This window comes from Oncorhynchus mykiss, chromosome 15 (assembly GCF_057628025.1).
Source record: "Oncorhynchus mykiss isolate SJ-2025 chromosome 15, ASM5762802v1, whole genome shotgun sequence".
Lineage (NCBI taxonomy): Eukaryota > Metazoa > Chordata > Actinopteri > Salmoniformes > Salmonidae > Oncorhynchus > Oncorhynchus mykiss.
The window spans coordinates 68,053,719-68,075,123 of NC_143036.1; the positions used below are offsets into that span (position 1 = coordinate 68,053,719).

The 21,405-nt window shown below is 44.1% G+C and overlaps 1 protein-coding gene across 3 annotated transcripts in view; it reads right to left on the reverse strand.

The window, feature by feature from the left end:
* The window catches only part of LOC110499867 (voltage-dependent calcium channel subunit alpha-2/delta-1), a 153,128-nt gene that overhangs the window by 113,600 nt on the left and 18,123 nt on the right, over nt 1-21,405 (reverse strand). For all 3 annotated transcript variants that reach the window (XM_090200896.1, XM_090200895.1, XM_090200898.1), the window contains exons 2-3: nt 16,004-16,085; nt 14,043-14,159 (exon numbers count right to left, since the gene is read on the reverse strand). In XM_090200896.1, coding sequence (XP_090057022.1) covers nt 14,043-14,159; nt 16,004-16,085 — 199 coding nt within the window. The remainder of the gene's footprint in view (nt 1-14,042; nt 14,160-16,003; nt 16,086-21,405) is intronic.

The following is a 21,405-nucleotide window of genomic DNA, read 5'->3' on the forward strand; positions in this document are numbered from 1 at the left end:
ATGTCCCAGAATGCTTTGCTCCATAGGACCCGCCTTTAGGTTATCAAAAGAATAAAAGATAAGATATTGAATTTGACCTTTACTACTATAGCCCATAGAAAGACATTGAATAACACATTCATAAATGGCAAAAATAGTCAAAAAATTTACTTTAAGGAATACGGTTTTGAAGTGTCTGTCCTATATCAAGAAGATATAAGAAAGCTCAGGAAATATATATATATATATATTTATCCCCTTATTTTTAAGAAAGCTCAGAAAAAATATATATATTTATCCCCTTACTTTTATTGGCACAAAACTACCTCCATACCTCCATTCATTTGTATGAGTTACCTTTAGACGAGTCCCGTGACACTTGTGGTGAACACCATCTTGTTCGTGAGAGTCTCCCCTTTCTACAGTGGGGTCATATTAGTTTGTAGCCCAAAACGGTTTGGACACTACAGACAAAAGTTGGCACATTAGTGTTACCGACTACAAACGAGTCCTTTTCGGATGCTCCAGACATTTTCGTGAGAAGACCATTTTCCAGAATGCTTCATGGTCTACAAACAGCACTGTAGCTCTGTCACTTTGCACCGCAACCCATGCAAAAAAACATATCTCCAGCTTAAAATTAAACTGACAGATTTTTATGGGGATTTTTGTATTACTTTACTTAGATTGCCAGGTCAGTACAATCCCCCCAAGCTGAGTGTCAATGCATATTATCATCTAAAACAATGTAACATACTAGTTAGTATTGTTAATGGACGCTTGGCTGCAGAAAATCAGCAGAACCACTATCTGGAATTGTGCCCCCGTGGTCATTGTAATAACTGCATTATTTCATGGATGGAAGTCTGGCACCTGTGAACATAACATCACATCACTACGCAGCTCTGACGACTTGGACTACAGGGCCAGTCTAAGACTGGTGTAAAAAGGGGAATAAATAATGAATGAAGAGACAGAGAGAGAGACAGACAAAGGTGGCCAGGGTATCAAAGACAGCAGGCGTCTGGAGCGATATAAGTCAAAGAGAGGTCAGATCTATCCAGTAGGTACCCATGTAGAAGACCACACACACACACACGCACGCACGCACGCACACACGCACGCACGCACGCACACACACACGCACTAAGCACTAAGCACCAAGCACTTTCAGTCAGTGATATTAACCAGGGACAGCCCTATAAAGCCCTGTAGTGAGAGTGTGCTATTGAGAATGTGTGGGCTCTTCCATTTGTGCTCCGGAGTAATGACAGAGGTAATCTGAGCATACTAAAGCGGGGGAGGCTCTGAGTCATAGGAACAGAGAGAGAGACCAGAAAAAGAGAGGAGAGGATGGGAGGGGAAGAGAAAGAGAGACCAGAGTTTCTCAGAAGCCTATTTATGAAGTGAAAAATGTCCTTCTTTTCAACAATGAGTGTTAAGCATCCATTTCCCACTGCCCTGCAGTCACAAATCACGGAGAAGCGCCACAGGATACGGAGACAATATAAATAGAGAGAGACAGAGGAAGAAAAAGAAAGGGAGTGTAATGTTTGTCGTCCTCGTCTGAGGAGGAGTAGGAGAGATCGGACCAATATGCAGCGTGGTACGTGTCCATGTTAATTTATTCAACAGAACACTAAACAAAATAACAACGGAGAATGAAACGAAAAAGTTCTGAAAGATGACATACACTAAACAGAAAACATTCACCCACAAAACACAGGTGGGAAAAGGCTACCTAAGTATGACTCTCAATCAGAGACAACGAACGACACCTGCCTCTGATTGAGAACCATACCAGGCCAAACACATAAACACAACATAAACCCCAACTCACGCCCTGACCATACTAACACAAAGACAAAATAAAGGAACTGAGGTCAGAACGTGACAGGGAGGGCAAGGAGAGAGTGATGGAAAGAAAGATATGAGGGCTAACATGCTGACCACACTGCTCGTATTACATGCGCAAGAGTTGCAAAAAAATAAGTAGCCAAGAGCTAAAATAGAACTTGGCTCTATTTTTTTACGCTTGACACGCTGCAAGTCCCAGCCTCTCCCATCTCCTCATTGGTTTTTTGGAGCCTATACCCATGCGGATGATTGAAAGTTGAACTGAGGTCCACACTCCAGTCCAGTAGTAGTAATGCACCTTAAAGTTGGTTGCCAACTGCCATATAAAGTCCAAAGAAGAAGAAGAAGACTGGGGGAGAGATCACTAGAAACTAACTCGGTTTAGTGTTTCATTTCTAGGTTGGCCTAGTATGGTTCCCAATCAGAGGCGGCTGTCTATCGTTGTCTCTGATTGGGGATCATATTTAGACAGCCTTTTCCACCTGTTGTGTGTGGGATCTTGTTTTTGTATTGTAGCCTTTTTGCCCTACAAAGCTGCACGTTCGTTTTGTTACTCTTTATTGTTTTGTTGCTGGTTCACGTGAATAAATATGATGAACGCCTTCCACGCCTCACCTTGGTCCAATCCTTCCAACAACGATTGTTATAGAAAGAGAGGAACTGACAGGGGGAAAGAGAAGAACTGACACAGGGAGAAAGAGAAGAACTGACAAGGGGAAAGAGAAGAACTGACAGGGGGAAAGAGAAGAGCTGACAGGGGGAAAGAGAAGAAAGAGAAGAACTGACAGGGGGAAAGAGAAGAGCTGACAGGGGGAAATAGAAGAGCTGACAGGGGGAAAGAGAAGAAAGAGAAGAACTGACAGGGGGAAAGAGAAGAGCTGACAGGGGGAAAGAGAAGAACTGACACAGGGAGAAAGAGAAGAACTGACAAGGGGAAAGAGAAGAGCTGACAGGGGGAAAGAGAAGAGCTGACAGGGGGAAAGAGAAGAAAGAGAAGAACTGACAGGGGGAAAGAGAAGAACTGACAAGGGGAAAGAAGAGCTGACAGGGGGAAAGAGAAGAGCTGACAGGGGGAAAGAGAAGAAAGAGAAGAACTGACAGGGGGAAAGAGAAGAGCTGACAGGGGGAAAGAGAAGAAAGAGAAGAACTGACAAGGGGAAAGAGAAGAAAGAGAAGAACTGACAAGGGGAAAGAGAAGAGCTGACAGGGGGAAAGAGAAGAAAGACAGTCTAGGAACGTAAGCTGATACAGAAGTCATTGGGTTTAAGAGCTAAGTTAAGAGCTAAGAGCTAAGTTAAGGGATCAGTGACTTGACACTGCACATTTGTATGTAAGTTTGGATGCACTGCAAGCTCAAGGCAGAAAGAGATGAGAGACAAGAAGAAGGAGAGAAAGAGAGAGAGAAGACATGTCTAGACTTGACAGTTCATGCAGCTTTAGTATTTTGATCATAGAGTTCTGATCATGGAATTCATGCATCTACTGTACACCTAAATTTAAGGTGTACATTTAAGGTGTACACCTACATACACCTACCTTGTCCACTGTCACACCCTTACCTTAGAGAGCCTTTTTTATGTCTCTTTTTGGTTTGGTCAGGATGTGATTTTGGTGGGCATTCTATGTCCTTTATTTCTATGATTTGTGTTTCTATGTGTTGGCCGGTTATGGTTCTCAATCAGGGACAGCTGTCTATCGTTGTCTCTGATTGGGAATCATACTTAGGTAGCCCTTTTTCCCTCCTTTCAGTGTGGGTAGTTGACTTTTGTTAGTGGCACTATAGCCCTGTAAGCTTCACGGTCGTGTCTTTGTTGGCGACATTTACCTAAATAAACTGAAATGTACGCTCACCACGCTGCACTTTGGTCCACTTCTTACGACGCCCGTGACATCCACAGTGTGTCCGGATTCCCTTTTCCAACGCTATATTCAAATGCCAGTATGCATTCTACAAACATTGAAATAGGTAAAATATGATAACACAACAACAACTGATTGCAGTAGCTAACTAACTGTAGATAACTAGCCAGCTAAAGTCTGTAGCTAGCCAGCAAGCTAGCAAGCAACGCTAAAAGGATTGCAAACGGGTTAGCATTATTTTTCTAAATATTAGCTAGCTGGCTAGCATTTATGTGGCCAGTAAACAAGTTCCTTACACGGTAGGAATGTATTTCCACCAACATTATAATGAAAAGATGCCTCTCGGGCCCAAAACACACGCTTTCTGGAGACTTGTGGGATGAGTACTGATGACATCGTCCACTGTATGTGCTTTCGGTGGCCTGATGGCATCCAGACTGAGGAGAAAACCCGTACACAATGCATCCCTGACCACCTCCTGAAGTGGTCAGACAGATCTGAACACAATCACACCACATTAGAGGTCGACCGATGATGATTTTTCAATGCTGAAACAGATACCGATTATTGGAGGACCAAAAAAAGCTGATACCGATTAATCGGACGATTTTTATATATTCGTAATAATGAGAATTACAACAATACTGAATGAACACTTATTTTAACTTAATATAATACATCTAAAAAATCAATTTAGTCTCAAATAAATAATGAAACATGTTCCATTTGGTTTAAATAATGCAAAAACAAAGTGTTGGAGAAGAAAGTATAAGTGCAATATGTGCCATGTAAAAAAGCTAACGTTTGAGTTTCTTGCTCAGAACATGAGAACATATGAAAGCTGGTGGTTCCTTTTAACATGAGTCTTCAATACTCCCAGGTAAGAAGTTTTAGGTTGTAGTTATTATAGGATTATTTCTCTCTATACCATTTATATTTCATATACCTTTGACTATTCTATGTTCTAATAGGTACTTTGGTATTGCCAGACCTCATCTCGGGAGTTGATAGGCTTGAAGTCATAAACAGCGCAATGCTTGAAGCACAGCGAAGAGCTGCTGGCAAACGCAGTAAAGTGCTGTTTGAATGAATGCTTATGAGCCTGCTGCTGCCTACCACCGCTCAGTCAGACTGCTCTATCAAATCATTGACTTAATTGTAATATAATAACACACAGAAATAAGAGCCGTAGGTCATTAATATGGTCAAATCCGGAAACTATCTATACTAAACTAAACTATACTTTCGAAAACATAATGTTTATTATTTTTGTGAAATACGGAACCGTTCTGTATTTTATCTAATGGGTGGCATCCATCAGTCTAAATATTGCTGTTACATTGCACAACCATCAATGTTATGTCATATTATGTACAATTCTGGCAAATTAAATGGTCTTCACACTGTTCGAAACGAGCCAGGCGGCCCAAACTGCTGCATATACCCTGACTCTGTTGCACAGAACGCAAGAGAAGAGACACAATTTCCCTAGTTAAACTAAATTCATGTTAGCAGGCAATATTAACTAAATATACAGGTTTAAAAATATATGCTTGTGTATTGATTTTAAGAAAGGCATTGATGTTTATGGTTAGGTACACATTGGTGCAACGAAGGTGCTTTTTTCGCGAATTCGCTTGTTAAATCACCCGTTTGGCAAAGTAGGCTGTGATTCAATGATAAATTAACACAGCATCGATTATATGCAACACAGGACAAGCTAGATAAACTAGTAATATCATCAACCATGTATAGTTAACTAGTGATTATGTTGAGATTGATTGTTTTTTCTAAGATAAGTTTAATTCTAGCTAGCACCTTACCTTGGCTCCTTGCTGCACTCGATAACAGGTAGTCAGCCTGCCACGCAGTCTCCTCGTGGAGTGCAATGTAATCGGCCATAATCGGTGTCCAAAAATGCCAATTACCGATTGTTTTGAAAACTTGAGTTCTGCCCTAATTAATCGGCCATTCCGATTAATCGGTCGACCTCTACACCACATAGCCACTTTAGTGCGTCTAGACCCGCCTTTTCAATGTGATCTTTGTATTCTGACAGCAGAAGTCAGAGGTGTAGACACGACAAGAGAGAGATAGAGACAGGGAAGGGGGGGATGCAGGAATGAGAAAAAGAAGGCCCTGCATTATGGGAAAGAATGTGGGCATGACAGGGAGCGAGAGAAAGTGAGGAGGAAGACAGAAAGAGGCAAAGAGCCATGAGGTGAGCCCTGCACACGTACAGCTGGTGCTCATGCCCTCAGGGTGCCTGCACAGTCACAGCGGCATCTGGCACACCATCAGATACCCTGCCAATGTCTGCCAAACAAGCAGACCAGAAAGAGAGAGCTAGAGAGAGTGAGAGAGAGAGAACGCGAAAAAGGAAAGAAGCGGAAACTGAAAAAGGGAGACAGCAGAGAAGGAGAGATGGAAAGAGAGGAAGTGAGAATATCCAGCCTCTCTCCACCACACCCTGTCCTCCTCATTATATAGCCCTAATTAAGGATCAGTGATCTCATCTCAGTCTCCCTCTGTGAGAGTAGGGGAAGCAGGACATGTGTGTGTGTGTGTGTGTGTGTCTAAAAGTGTCGTAGTATGTTTTTTTAAAAGTGTGAGTGTGTATGCGTGTGCATTTGGGTGTGCATGTGTGTGTGTGTTTCTAAAACAGATGCTCCATCTTCACTTACCCCTTACTACAGGAAGGAAACCCTGTCTATTGCCAACCTCTCCATCTTGACCATCCTCTGTATCACATCACAACAGACCCTGTTATCTCCACATCCTCTCTACCTTCACCATCGTCTGTATCACATCACAACAGACCCTGTTATCTCCACATCCTCTCTACCTTCACCATCCTCTGTATCACACCACAACATGCCCTGTTATCTCCACATTATCTCTACATTCACCATCCTCTGTATCACACCACAACAGACCCTGCTATCTCCACATTATCTCTACATTCACCATCCTCTGTATCACACCACAACAGACCCTGTTATCTCCACATCCTCTCTACCTTCACCATCCTCTGTATCACACCACAACAGACCCTGTTATTTCCACATCCTCTCTACATTCACCATCCTTTGTATCACACCACAACAGACCCTGTTATCTCCACATCCTCTCTACATTCACCGTCCTTTGTATCACACCACAACAGACCCTGTTATCTCCACATCCTCTCTACCTTCACCATCATCTGTATCACACCACAACAGACCCTGTTATCTCCACATCCTCTCTACATTCACCATCCTCTCTACCTCCACCATCCTCTGTATCACACCACAACAGACCCTGTCATCTCCACCCCCCTCTCAACCTCCACCCTACTGTCATCTCCACCCCCCTCTCAACCTCCACTCTCCTGTCATCTCCACCATCCTCTCAACCTTCACCCTCCTGTCATCTCCACCATCCTCTCTACCTCCACCATCCTCTCTACCTTCACCCTCATGTCATCTCCACCATCCTCTCAACCTCCACTCTCCTGTCATATCCACCATTCTCTCTACCTCCACCATCCTCTCTACCTCCACCATCCTCTCTACCTTCACCATCCTCTGTATCGCACCACAACAGACCCTGTTATCTCCACATCTTCTCTACCTTCACCATCCTTTGTATCACACCACAACAGACCCTGTTACCTCCACAATCCTCTCTACCTCCACCATCCTCTGTATCACACCACAACAGACCCTGTTATCTCCACATCCTCTCTACATTCACCGTCCTTTGTATCACACCACAACAGACCCTGTTATCTCCACATCCTCTCTACCTTCACCATCATCTGTATCACACCACAACAGACCCTGTTATCTCCACATCCTCTCTACATTCACCATCCTCTCTACCTCCACCATCCTCTGTATCACACCACAACAGACCCTGTCATCTCCACCCCCCTCTCAACCTCCACCCTACTGTCATCTCCACCCCCCTCTCAACCTCCACTCTCCTGTCATCTCCACCATCCTCTCAACCTTCACCCTCCTGTCATCTCCACCATCCTCTCTACCTCCACCATCCTCTCTACCTTCACCCTCATGTCATCTCCACCATCCTCTCAACCTCCACTCTCCTGTCATATCCACCATCCTCTCTACCTCCACCATCCTCTCTACCTCCACCATCCTCTCTACCTTCACCATCCTCTGTATCGCACCACAACAGACCCTGTTATCTCCACATCTTCTCTACCTTCACCATCCTTTGTATCACACCACAACAGACCCTGTTACCTCCACAATCCTCTCTACCTCCACCATCCTCTGTATCACACCACAACAGACCCTGTTACCTCCACCATCCTCTGTATCGCACCACAACTGAACCTGTTATCTCCACCATCCTCCTTACCTCCACCATCCTCCTTACCTCCACCATCCTCTGTATCACACCACAACAGACCCTGTTATCGCCACCACCCTGTCTACCTCCACCATCCTCCCTACCTCCACCATCCCCCCTACCTCCACCATCCTCTGTATCGCAGCACAACAGACCCTGTTATCTCCACCATCCTCTGTATCACACCACAACAGACCCTGTTACCTCCACCATCCTCTGTATCACACCACAACAGACCCTGTTATCGCCACCACCCTGTCTACCTCCACCATCCTCCCTACCTCCACCATCCCCCCTACCTCCACCATCCTCTGTATCGCAGCACAACAGACCCTGTTACCTCCACCATCCTCTGTATCACACCACAACAGACCCTGTTATCTCCACCATCCTCTGTATCACACCACAACAGACCAGGAAAACGACTTTCCTGAAGCGGATCCTGTGTTTTGCCCACCACCCAGGACAATGGATCGGATCCCAGCCGGCGAACCAAAACAACACCGCCGTAAAAGGGGCAGACGAAGCGGTCTTCTGGTCAGGCTGCAGATACGAGCACATCGCACACCGCTCCCGAGCATACTACTCGAAAATGTCCAGTCTCATGACAACAAGGTTGATGAAATCCGAGCAAGGGTAGCACTCCAAAGAGACATAAGAGAATGTAATGTTCTTTGCTTCACGGAAACATGGCTCACTCGAGACACGTTATCGAAGTCGGTACAGCCAGCTGGTTTCTCCACGCATCGCGCCGACAGAAACAAGCATCTTTCTGGTAAGAAGAGGGGCCTTATGAGTAACGAGATGTGGTGTGATCACAACAACATACAGGAATTCAAGTCCTTCTGTTCACCTGACTTAGAATTCCTCACAATCAAATGTGGCTGACATTGAGTGGCTGCTTTCAACATACTGACTCAACTCCAGCCACTTTAATATTGGAAAAATAGATGTAAAAAATGTATCACAATGCCACTTAATATAATGTTTACATACCCTACATTACTCATCTCATATATATATATATATATATATATATATACTGTACACTATATCATCTACTGCATCTTGCCATCTTTATGTAATACATGTATCACTAGCCACTTTAAACAATGCCACTTAATATAATGTTTACATACCCTACATTACTCATCTCATATGTATATACTCTACTCTATACCATCTACTGCATCTTGCCATCTTGATGTAATACATGTATCACTAGCCACTTTAAACAATGCCACTTTTATATGTTTACATACCCTACATTACTCATCTCATATGTATATACTGTACTCTATACCATCTACTGCATCTTGCCTATGCCGTTCTGTACCATCACTCATTCATATATCTTTATGTACATATTCTTCATCCCTTTACACTTGTGTGTATAAGGTAGCTGTTGTGAAATTGTTAGGTTAGATTACTCGTTGGTTATTACTGCATTGTCGGAACTAGAAGCACAAGCATTTTGCTACACTCGCATTAACATCTGCTAACCATGTGTATGTGACAAATAAAATTTGATTTGATTTGAGCATCAAGAGTTGCCACTGAATCAGACTGAAAGAACAGACAGGCATCACATCAACCTGCTCCTAACCCAAAATGGCTGCTTATTAAGTTAATGACAGCAGCCAACATTTTAATTGAATTGTGCCGGCTCGACAATCACATTCGCCCCTCGCGCCTAGCCACCAGAGACGGCTACCATAGTAACAGTTTCTCAGACATCTGGGAAAGGAACAGAATACATCGGGGGTGCAAAGATGTACAGAACAGGTTGATCTTTTGGGTTAGTGGGTACCTAGTCAGTTGCACAACTGAATGCAATCAACTGAAATGTGCCTTCCACATTTAACCCAACCCCTTTGAAACAGGTGTGGGGGCTGCCTTAACCTCGCGGTTACTGTCCCAACGCTCTAACTGTTAGGCTACCTGCAGCCTAGTGTGACAGAAGAAATGTACTACTGTGCATATCGGACTAAGAGGATAATTCAGTGGGGTCTTCCTTCGAGAAAGTTGCCGATAGAAATATAATGAGTAGAGGTGACAATATTTATGATTCTACATGGCAAAGTACAATGTCTTTTCTACATGGTGCATTTCTATCTGAACACTCAAAAGTTGCACCTTTCTGAATAAGTTAAGTGATGAGAATAGAATCTACATTTTTCCGGAAATTTGGTTATCAGAGGACATTGTTTTAAATTAATTAAGTTGTAACTTGCCACATTGCACACTATTACATCTAATATGACAAGCTAGCATTGTTGCCATGGCAGCATTGCAAAACATGACCTCTCAAAAGAAACAAACCTAAATGCATTAGATGATACAGAATAACAGCTGAAATGAATTCACTTTCCGTTTCTTCTTGACAAGTAACAAGGACATCCTGTTTTCTTTCCTATGTTCTGTGGTATAGTGTGTAGCAGGCCATTGTGTTGATGGAAGTCTTTGTTACTAGTCTTTCTGCTCTTGGATTGAAGCTTGAGAGAGCTAGCGTGCTCATATTGGAGTATTTGAAGGTAGAGAAGGGAGAGAGACTGTCATAGTGAGAGAGCTAGAGAGAGAGCTAGAGAGAGAGAGCTGTTGAATAGGAGCCTGGTGTTGTGAGAGGAGAGTAGTCCTGGTTAAATAGTGTAATAGGAGCCTGGTGTTGTGAGAGGAGAGTGGTCCTGGTTGAATTGTGTAATAGGAGCCTGGTGTTGTGAGAGGAGAGTGGTCCTGGTTGAATAGTGTAATAGGAACCTGGTGTTGTGAGAGGAAAGTGGTCCTGGTTGAATAGTGTAATAGGAGCCTGGTGTTGTGAGAGGAGAGTGGTCCTGGTTGAATAGTGTAATAGGAGCCTGGTGTTGTGAGAGGAGTAGTCCTGGTTGAATAGTGTAATAGGAGCCTGGTGTTGTGAGAGGAGAGTGGTCCTGGTTGAATAGTGTAATAGGAGCCTGGTGTTGTGAGAGGAGAGTGGTCCTGGTTGAATTGTGTAATAGGAGCCTGGTGTTGTGAGAGGAGTAGTCCTGGTTGAATAGTGTAATAGGAGCCTGGTGTTGTGAGAGGAGAGTGGTCCTGGTTGAATAGTGTAATAGGAGCCTGGTGTTGTGAGAGGAGTAGTCCTGGTTGAATAGTGTAATAGGAGCCTGGTGTTGTGAGAGGAGTAGTCCTGGTTGAATAGTGTAATAGGAGCCTGGTGTTGTGAGAGGAGAGTGGTCCTGGTTGAATAGTGTAATAGGAGCCTGGTGTTGTGAGAGGAGTAGTCCTGGTTGAATAGTGTAATAGGAGCCTGGTGTTGTGAGAGGAGAGTAGTCCTGGTTGAATAGTGTAATAGGAGCCTGGTGTTGTGAGAGGAGAGTGGTCCTGGTTGAATAGTGTAATAGGAGCCTGGTGTTGTGAGAGGAGTAGTCCTGGTTGAATAGTGTAATAGGAGCCTGGTGTTGTGAGAGGAGTAGTCCTGGTTGAATAGTGTAATAGGAGCCTGGTGTTGTGAGAGGAGAGTGGTCCTGGTTGAATAGTGTAATAGGAGCCTGGTGTTGTGAGAGGAGAGTGGTCCTGGTTGAATAGTGTAATAGGAGCCTGGTGTTGTGAGAGGAGAGTGGTCCTGGTTGAATAGTGTAATAGGAGCCTGGTGTTGTGAGAGGAGAGTGGTCCTGGTTGAATAGTGTAATAGGAGCCTGGTGTTGTGAGAGGAGAGTGGTCCTGGTTGAATAGTGTAATAGGAGCCTGGTGTTGGGAGAGGAGAGTGGTCCTGGTTGAATAGTGTAATAGGAGCCTGGTGTTGGGAGAGGAGAGTGGTCCTGGTTGAATAGTGTAATAGGAGCCTGGTGTTGTGAGAGGAGTAGTCCTGGTTGAATAGTGTAATAGGAGCCTGGTGTTGTGAGAGGAGAGTGGTCCTGGTTGAATAGTGTAATAGGAGCCTGGTGTTGTGAGAGGAGTAGTCCTGGTTGAATAGTGTAATAGGAGCCTGGTGTTGTGAGAGGAGTGTGGTCCTGGTTGAATAGTGTAATAGGAGCCTGGTGTTGTGAGAGGAGAGTAGTCCTGGTTGAATAGTGTAATAGGAGCCTGGTGTTGTGAGAGGAGAGTGGTCCTGGTTGAATAGTGTAATGGGAGCCTGGTGTTGTGAGAGGAGTAGTCCTGGTTGAATAGTGTAATAGGAGCCTGGTGTTGAGAGAGGAGAGTGGTCCTGGTTGAATAGTGTAATAGGAGCCTGGTGTTGTGAGAGGAGAGTGGTCCTGGTTGAATAGTGTAATAGGAGCCTGGTGTTGTGAGAGGAGAGTGGTCCTGGTTGAATAGTGTAATAGGAGCCTGGTGTTGTGAGAGGAGAGTGGTCCTGGTTGAATAGTGTAATAGGAGCCTGGTGTTGTGAGAGGAGAGTGGTCCTGGTTGAATAGTGTAATAGGAGCCTGGTGTTGTGAGAGGAGAGTGGTCCTGGTTGAATAGTGTAATAGGAGCCTGGTGTTGTGAGAGGAGTAGTCCTGGTTGAATAGTGTAATAGGAGCCTGGTGTTGTGAGAGGAGAGTAGTCCTGGTTGAATAGTGTAATAGGAGCCTGGTGTTGTGAGAGGAGAGTGGTCCTGGTTGAATAGTGTAATAGGAGCCTGGTGTTGTGAGAGGAGAGTAGTCCTGGTTGAATAGTGTAATAGGGCCTGGTGCTGTTGTCTCACTAAGGGGCCTAATGGATGATAGAATGGTCTGGAACACTACTGTCAACTCATGCAGGTGCACACACTCACAGATGGATACAGACACGTGCATGTACACACAAACACACTCGGTCATCCCTCTCTTTCTGTGAGTAATTATCACACACGCTCAACGCCCTCACTTTCTCCCACGGTCAGCTCACACTGTGGACCAGGCATCCTAAATCCCCCTTAATGTAGTCTAACTATTGGCAAGTCTACAGTGTATATCTCTTAAACAGTCAGGTCTACATATCGATCTTCAGTCAGGTCTCTCTCTCTATCTACAGTCAGGTCTCTCTATCTATCTCCTTCCCTCCCTCAATCCACACGTCCAGTGAAGAGTTAAACATTCAGAACTGAACACCCTCTGTGACGCGTGCAGGTGAAACCTGACAGATGGTGTTTATCAGAGCTCAGAACAAATGTTGCATTACATCTCTATCTATCTCCATCTATTTACCCCATTACCTAATCTATCAGCAGTGTGTGTGTCAGCATTGTATTTTTTGTTTGCATTGTATTTTTATCACAATGCGAAACAAAGAAAACAACTATCTCGTTAAAACCTGACTGCAATTATTGTGATGTGAGAAAAACAAAGGGGCTGATGACTGACAGGGTAATTAACACCTGCTACCATGACAACCCACAGACTTAATTGAATTCTGGCCCAAGCCAGATCGATCCTGATTGATCGAGACAAACAATGCCTGGGGACTTTAATTGACTTTACTCAGGTGGTGGTAGGAGAAAGTTATGTGGATGGGATAGGTATTATACAGAGGGCATCAGGACACAGCGAGGAGAACTTTGAGTCTGACATTGTCTAGTCATGAAGGAAAAGATGGCAGTATGATATTTGTTAACCACAAATGGGATTTGCCCCCCTTTCGCCCTAAGCCTATCACTAACCTAATTCAACAACAAATAGCTCGCATTCTTGGTCATCATTTCCAATATCATCAATTTGCCTTTTCTAACACGGTCTATTGAAGTGTCAGAGCTATAAGGATTTCCAAACATACTGAGAATGTACTCAATTATGGGCTACTGCTGTTGGTCAGTCTTTCATTTTGAAAGGGACCAATTTATCCAATCTGTGAAATGAAGCCAATCTGTGCAATGATGCGATGAATCAAGTGTGAGTGAGAAACAAAAACCTGCAGACACTGCAGCCCTCCAGGAGATGAGTTTCATACCCTTCTTTCTTGGTATTAAGGTGCGTGTGACTTTGTCTGCATCTGTGTGTGTGTGTGTGTGTGTGTGTGTGTGTGTGTGACTGCTATGAACTGGTACTCACCTTGAGAGCACGAGAACGGTTGGCCAGGAGATTCTCGATGTTCCCCGCTGCATTAGCCACCAGCTGGCTGGCATCGTTGGACCCCACACTGAAGTACTTCCTGTGGCTCTGGAAGATCTGCACCAATCAGGAGATAGAGGGTCAAAGGTGACAGTGAAGCAATCAAGAGAGAGAAACAAGGGTCAAAAGTGACACTGGACCAATCAGGAGAGAGTGATACTTTGATCAAATATTGACATGGTGTATCTGAGAATTGTACCTATGAGGATAGTCACAAAAAAATGTACTTGATTATGTTTATTTGCAGGGACAATGAACACAATAATCCAAATGTATGTAAATGGACAGATGTGTCAAATCATGATGTCACCGCTGTGTGTACAATGCCAGTGTAAATCAAGCAACATTATGCCACAATGGAGCACAACGGCAAACGCCATTTCCTGAATATGGAATATGTTTCAGCAAGAGGAATTAAACAATTAAAAAATCAGAAATGCCAAACAGCCAATTATTTAGCAGCCGGAGGGGCTTTCTAGGTCCAACATTAAAACCACAGGCCTGTAGTGTGTGAATGTGTGTGCGGGCACGCGCGTGTGTGTGTGTGCGTGTGTGTGTCTAAGTCGGTGTATCGAAGTGTGTGTTTACTTAGCTAACCTCTGTGGGGCTGTGCTATGTGTTTCTGCTTGTCCATGAGTAATGATCCTGATGGTTATTCTCCACATGCTCTTTCTGCTTACAAGCAAATACAATCCCCTTCCCTGTGTAGTAAATAAAGCAGCCATGCTGCCAGAGGTCTCAATGAAGGAAACCTACATTTATTCTACTGCAACAGGACAAAGGAATGTACAGTCGACCATTGATATTATCCCACTCTCTATCTATATATATATGCTATTGGGTCAAGATTAGGTCATAAAGTCTAGCTATTTTCCTTCACCCCATGAGCATCAAATGATGCCTGCGACAGGAAATGAGCTCCAAACGTGGTATAACACCATCATGGTAAAGATGTCTGCTGTTTTTTTTCTTCTAAATGTCTGTGATGACAAGCAGGGCAAGAGGCAGCCCTGATATGGTGTCTGTTATGGGTATTTTCCTGAGAATACTGTGTTGCTCAAGGGAAATCATGCCTGTGTGTTGTCCCTGGGACGTCATGCATTGTGTGTATGTCTGAAAAATGTAATCCAAAAGGAATCTGAAGTACATTGACAATTACTGTGATGATTATTGTGCATTTCATATTTCTTAATTATTTCTTCTTTTTTTGTTTTCTGGTTATACATTGTTATTGATTAATGCATTGTTGGGCTATAGGTTTGCAAGAAAGACATTTTCACTGTACTTGTGCATGTGACATTTAAACTAGACATAATTACAGAGGCTCTATATCAGGCCTGGCTAGGCAAGAGGAGGAGAGGTGTCATATGGTTATAGCAATCAACACAAGGGTTGTGTCCCAAAAGGCACCCTATTCCCCATATAGTGCACTACTTATGACCAGAGCCCCCTACATAGGGAATAGGGTGCCATTTGGGATGTAGCCAGAGTAACAGCTCCTCCTAACTGTCCATTTCATGTAAGCTTGTTAGGGATGGGATAGGGATGTGGTGTTTGGAGTTGACACTGATAGTCCTTGAGTGTGGACATTCCCCTAGCAGAATACTGTAAGCAGATGTCCCACATATCACTAATGAGATGGCACTTTGTAAAGTCCAGATCTGTTGTGACAACCATCATTGTATTGGATGTGACACACATCAAACAGGAGAGGTCAGGAGTTATGTGTGCGCATGTGTGTGCGCGCGTGTGTATATTGATTGTTGAAATCCAGAGTTGTGGATGTTTGACTATGGGGTTGCAAGCTTCCTGTGCGTTTGAGAGGAGTGTGGTGGTGTGGTATATGTACATTTGTGCACGTCTGTGTTCCTATGTTTACAATGTGTTCCTGTGTGTCCCACCTGTATGAGATTCTGCACTCCGCTGGCTGTGTCCGTCAGTGTGACCAGCTCCTGCTGCATCTGCTCCACCCATTCCTTTATCCTGAGGAAACAATGAAAGCACCATTCAAAATCATTCAAATTAATTTACTTCCTGTAACTCATCGAATCCGATGATCAAATGGTTTTACTTATCCAATCACATTGATATCTCTGAACTGCTGTTTTCAGGATCATATTAAATTGGCACCAAACAAAAGACAATGGACTGAAACAGGGAGGGAAATACTGAACTGTTCAGTAAGAAACTTTTTTGTTTTTCTGTTGCAAAACAGTTTGCTTCACTGTGCACTAATAAATAAGACCCTGAAGGTGCAGAACGATCCAATAGAAATACATGTCTGTCAAATACCTCTATGTTACATTTCTATCTGCAAAGCTGTGAATGTTCCGCCTCACTGCATAAATAATCTTGACTTACTTTGATTCGCCAATCACCTTGCAGTAGATACCACATGACGACACATTAACAGAGCAGTTGAGTCAGGCAGTAACAGTACTGCTGACTATCACTTTATGCAAAACATATCTCGCCATGCAGGCTAATAAATTCAGCGGTCTATAAAATAGTCATGTTCACCCTGAGTATATGTGTTTTGACTCCCCATTAACTGTGCATTAGAGTAGATATAGATGTAGAGAGAGTAGAGGATATATTCATGGTTGTCAGTGGTTGAGTAACAAGGACAGGGGTGAGATAGTAGGTCATGTATGCAGGGATAGTAGAGGGAGAAATTAGTAACAGCAAGACTCCATTCTATCATAATGCTTTGTTTTGATTGTGTTAATGAGATACAAATAAACTACCTGTACCCTATACAGAAACAGAACACTGGCTCAATAAACTGTCTGTACCCTATAGAGAAACAGAACACTAGTTAACTGGCTCAATAAACTGTCTGTACCCTATAGAGAAACAGAACACTAGTTAACTGGCTCAATAAACTGTCTGTACCCTATAGAGAAACAGAACACTAGTTAACTGGCTCAATAAACTGTCTGTACCCTATACAGAAACTGAACAATATTTAACTGCCTGGCCGGTTCCCCTCTCTCCACTGGGATTCTCTGCCTCTAACCCTATTACAGGGGCTGAGTCACTGGCTTACTGGTGCTCTTCACGCCGTCCCTAGGAGGGGTGCATCACTTGAATAGGTTGAGTCACTGACGTGGTCTTCCTGTCTGGGTTGGCGCCCCCCCTTGGGTTCTGCCGTGGCGGAGATCTTTGTGGGCTATACTCGGCCTTGTCTCAGGATGGTAAGTTGCTGGTGGAAGAAATCCCTCTAGTGGTGTGGGGGCTGTGCTTTAGCAAAGTGGGTGGGGTTATAGCCTGCCTGTTTGGCCCTGTCCGGGGGTATCATCGGACAGGGCCACAGTGTCTCCTGACCCTTCCTGTCTCAGCCTCCAGTATTTATGCTGCAGTAGTTTATGTGTCGGGGGGCTAGGGTCAGTCTGTTATATCTGGAGTATTTCTCCTGTCTTATCCGGTGTCCAGTGTGAATTTAAGTATGCTCTCTCTAATTCTCTCTTTCTCTCTCTCTCTCGGAGGACCTGAGCCCTAGGACCATGCCTCAGGACTACCTGGCATGATGACTCCTTGTTGTCCCCAGTCCACCTGGCTGTGCTGCTGCTTCAGTTTCAACTAATCTGCCTGCGGCTATGGAACCCTGACCTGTTCACTGTTCACTGACCTGTTCACAATTACTATTATTTGACCATGCTTGTCATTAATGAACATTTGAACATTTTGGCCATGTTCTCTTATAATCTCCACCCGGCACAGCCAGAAGAGGACTGGCCACCCCTCATGGCCTGGTTCCTCTCTAGGTTTCTTCCTGGGTTTTGGCCTTTCTAGGGAATTTTTCCTAGCCACTGTGCTTCTACACCTGCATTGCTTGCTGTTTGGGGTTTTAGGCTGGGTTTTTGTACAGCACTTTGATAGGCTGGGTTTTTGTACAGCACTTTGATATGATCAGCTGATGTAAGAAGGGCTATATAAATACATTTGATTTGATTTGATCTGCCTCAATAAACTGTCTGTACCCTATCCAGAAACTGAACAATGGTTAATAGGCTCAACGGTGTATACAGTATGGATTAAGTAAACACTGAAAGTGTGTCAAGTTCACAGTGAGAGTGAGTGGTTCCTTCATTGTTCTGAAGAGAAAAGGTCCATATGTAACCATAAGACCAAATGTGTTATAAATAAATGGATTGAGACACATTGAATAACCAGCATAGCTGCCATTTTGAACACATTTTTGTCCTCTGTTGAAAACGTTTTGCTACAGCGTGCCCTATTGAACACGAATCTGGTCACATACAATAGCGATGAAATCTACGCATGGTTGACGTGGGGATTGTGGACTGCATTGGCTCATTCATTACACTAGCAGTAGGGAATAGTCTAGAAGTGGGTGAATGGTCCATCCACAGGTAAACATAGTGATTGAGTGTGCAAATGTCCAAACAGCAGGTAAATACATCTACTTGAAACACCTAAATGCAGACCCAGAGGAGACATGTGCTGTGTCCAAAATGGCACCCTATTCCTTATATAGTGCACTACTTTAGACCAGAGCCATATGGGAGCCTTATGGGCCCTGGTCAAACCTAGTGCAATATATAGAGAATAGGGTGCCATTTGAAACTCATCCCTGATTTGAAGGACAGTACATGAACCCTCAACATAGTTAGGGGAGGAAGTATGAATCCATATCCATGAACTCATCAAGTGTCAAACACCTAGATGAATCTTATTACTTGACAAGTGAGACGTGGTACAGGCTCATCTTCTAGGGAGAAACACACACACACACACACACACACACACACACACACACACACACACACACACACACACGCACACACACACACACACACACACACACACACACACACACACACACACACATGAATAAAAACATGCAGGCAGGCACGCACCTTCCCCCCCCTCTCCCAACACACACAAACGTGTTAAAAATCCTTGTCAGTAACCATTAAAAATGCATGACTGGGGGTCATAAGGGAAATTAACTATTTTCCCCTTCACTTTGGATACGTGTTATGTTATCCTATCTAATAACCCACACTGCAATGTGACTAGGGCTCGTGCTGTAAAACGTACAGAACCAGTCAAATGTTTGGACACACCTACTCATGGTTTTTCTTTATTTTTACTATTTTCTACATTGTATAATAACAGTGAAGACATCAAAACAATGAAATAACACATATGGAATCATGTTGTAACCAAAAAAGTGTAACACAAATCAAAATATATTTTATAATTGATATTCTTTAAAGTAGCCACCCTATGCCTTGATGACAGCTTTGCACACTCTTGGCATTCTCTCAACCAGCTTCATGAGGTCGTCACCTGGAACGCACGTCAATTAACAGGTAGGCCTTGTTAAAAGTTAACTTGTGGAATATCTTTTCTTTTTTCATTTGTTTGAACCAATCAGTTGTGTTGTGACAAGGTGTTATTTAATAGTTTTGATGTCTTCACTATTATTCTACAATGTAGAAAATAGTAAAAATAAAGAAAAACCCTGGAATGAGTAGCTGTGTCCAGACTTTTGACTGGTGCTGTATATACAGCTCAGAGAAGCAGCTGTCTGGGGGGGCTTGGGGACAAGGCTGGAGTACTATCAGCACATTTCTGATCTCACACACACACACACACACACACACACACACACACACACACACACACACACACACACACACACACACACACACGGCTGCGCACTCATTCACGCTCACACACATGCTCACACACACACGCTAACACACCTTTCATCTTAACCCCTCCATGAAGATATTAGTGCATGACATACCCTTGAGCCAGCACCACTGAGTCAGCACCACTGAGCCAGCACCGCTGAGCCAGCACCACTGAGCCAGCACCACTGAGTCAGCACCGCTGAGCCAGCACCACTGAGTCAGCACCGCTGAGCCAGCACCACTGAGCCAGCACCACTGAGGCAGCACCACTGAGCCAGCACCGCTGAGCCAGCACCACTGAGCCAGCACCACTGAGCCAGCACCACTGACACACCGCTGTTCAAAGCCCTTAGCTCACAGCAGGAATAGATTCTAGGGGTCACAGTAAGGTCCTAGCCTGCAGAGTCAGCTTTTGTCTGCTATGTGCAACAGGGTGGGCCCTGGAAATGTGTCCCATGGTCCTATCCAACAGGCTAGGCAGATGCAACAGGTGCCCTCGGCAATGAGGTCCTCTGTTAGAATGTAAATGTGTTGCCGCTGCACTTAGAATAGCATTTGGACAGGAGATGCAGAGAGAAACAGATCACATTTAGAACGCAGCATTTATAAAATAATGAATAGACTTCATATTCTCTATGACGAGGCTCTACGACTGAACATATGGGCTGGCTATTTTGAATCCTTCTCTGAATACTGACCTTATGTTCTAGCTTTTATGCCGTGTTCCCTCAGGTAACCAACAACAGGTGGAAGAGCTTAGTAAATCTGGCCAAAAGCCAACTCTGCTTCGCGATTAAACAATGATTAGTTCTTACAGTATCCAATACTGTATAATAACTACAGACAGACGGTACAGCCTACAGCCAAGTTGTTCTGTGTGTGTGTGTGTGTGTGTGTGTTCAGCCCCATAACTTATTTGAAACAGGAGAGGCAGCCGGTAATGAGGAGAGGGGAGCAACAATAAACCTTGTCCCATGGAGGGGCCACCGTTTCTGAGTAAAGATAATGTAACTGTCCTGTAGCCTCTGGCAGCAATGGAGGACCCAGAGGTCAGAGTGTTGGTTAAAAAATGACACCACATTACTATTGGTACACAGTGAACTAACGACTGTGATAAAAGCATTGTGAAAAAGCTTGTTTCATCTAAAGTCAAGGACAGGAAAAACATTATTATTCATGTCTCTAAACAAATAAGGGTTCTTGTCTTGTTTAAAAAGACAAGCTCTACCTCAACACATAATGTAAAAAGTGTGATGTTACCACAAAGGAGGAAAAGCAATGCTTTTCTCTCAAAGACAAACCATGAAGTAATGTCTAAAAAAGAGGTTTCAACACTTAAAGAGCTCAACAAAGCCCTCTGAGAGGATGGAAACTTGGAGCGGGTCATGGAAAAACGAGATGACATCGCCCTACCCCCTCCCCCTCTCATTTCTCCCTCTCACTCTCCCTAGCGAAGGGGAAACGGAGGAAGGGGTGTGGGCTTTGAGGCGGGAAAACCCAAAATGGCTGGTGAGCCAGAGAGAGAGAGAGAGAGAGCCGAGCAATACAGCCAGTTGCACACTCCGGGGCTGGGACTGAGTGGAGCCTTGTGAAACTCAGCCAAGTGTAAAGAGAGAGACCCATAACCCCCTAGA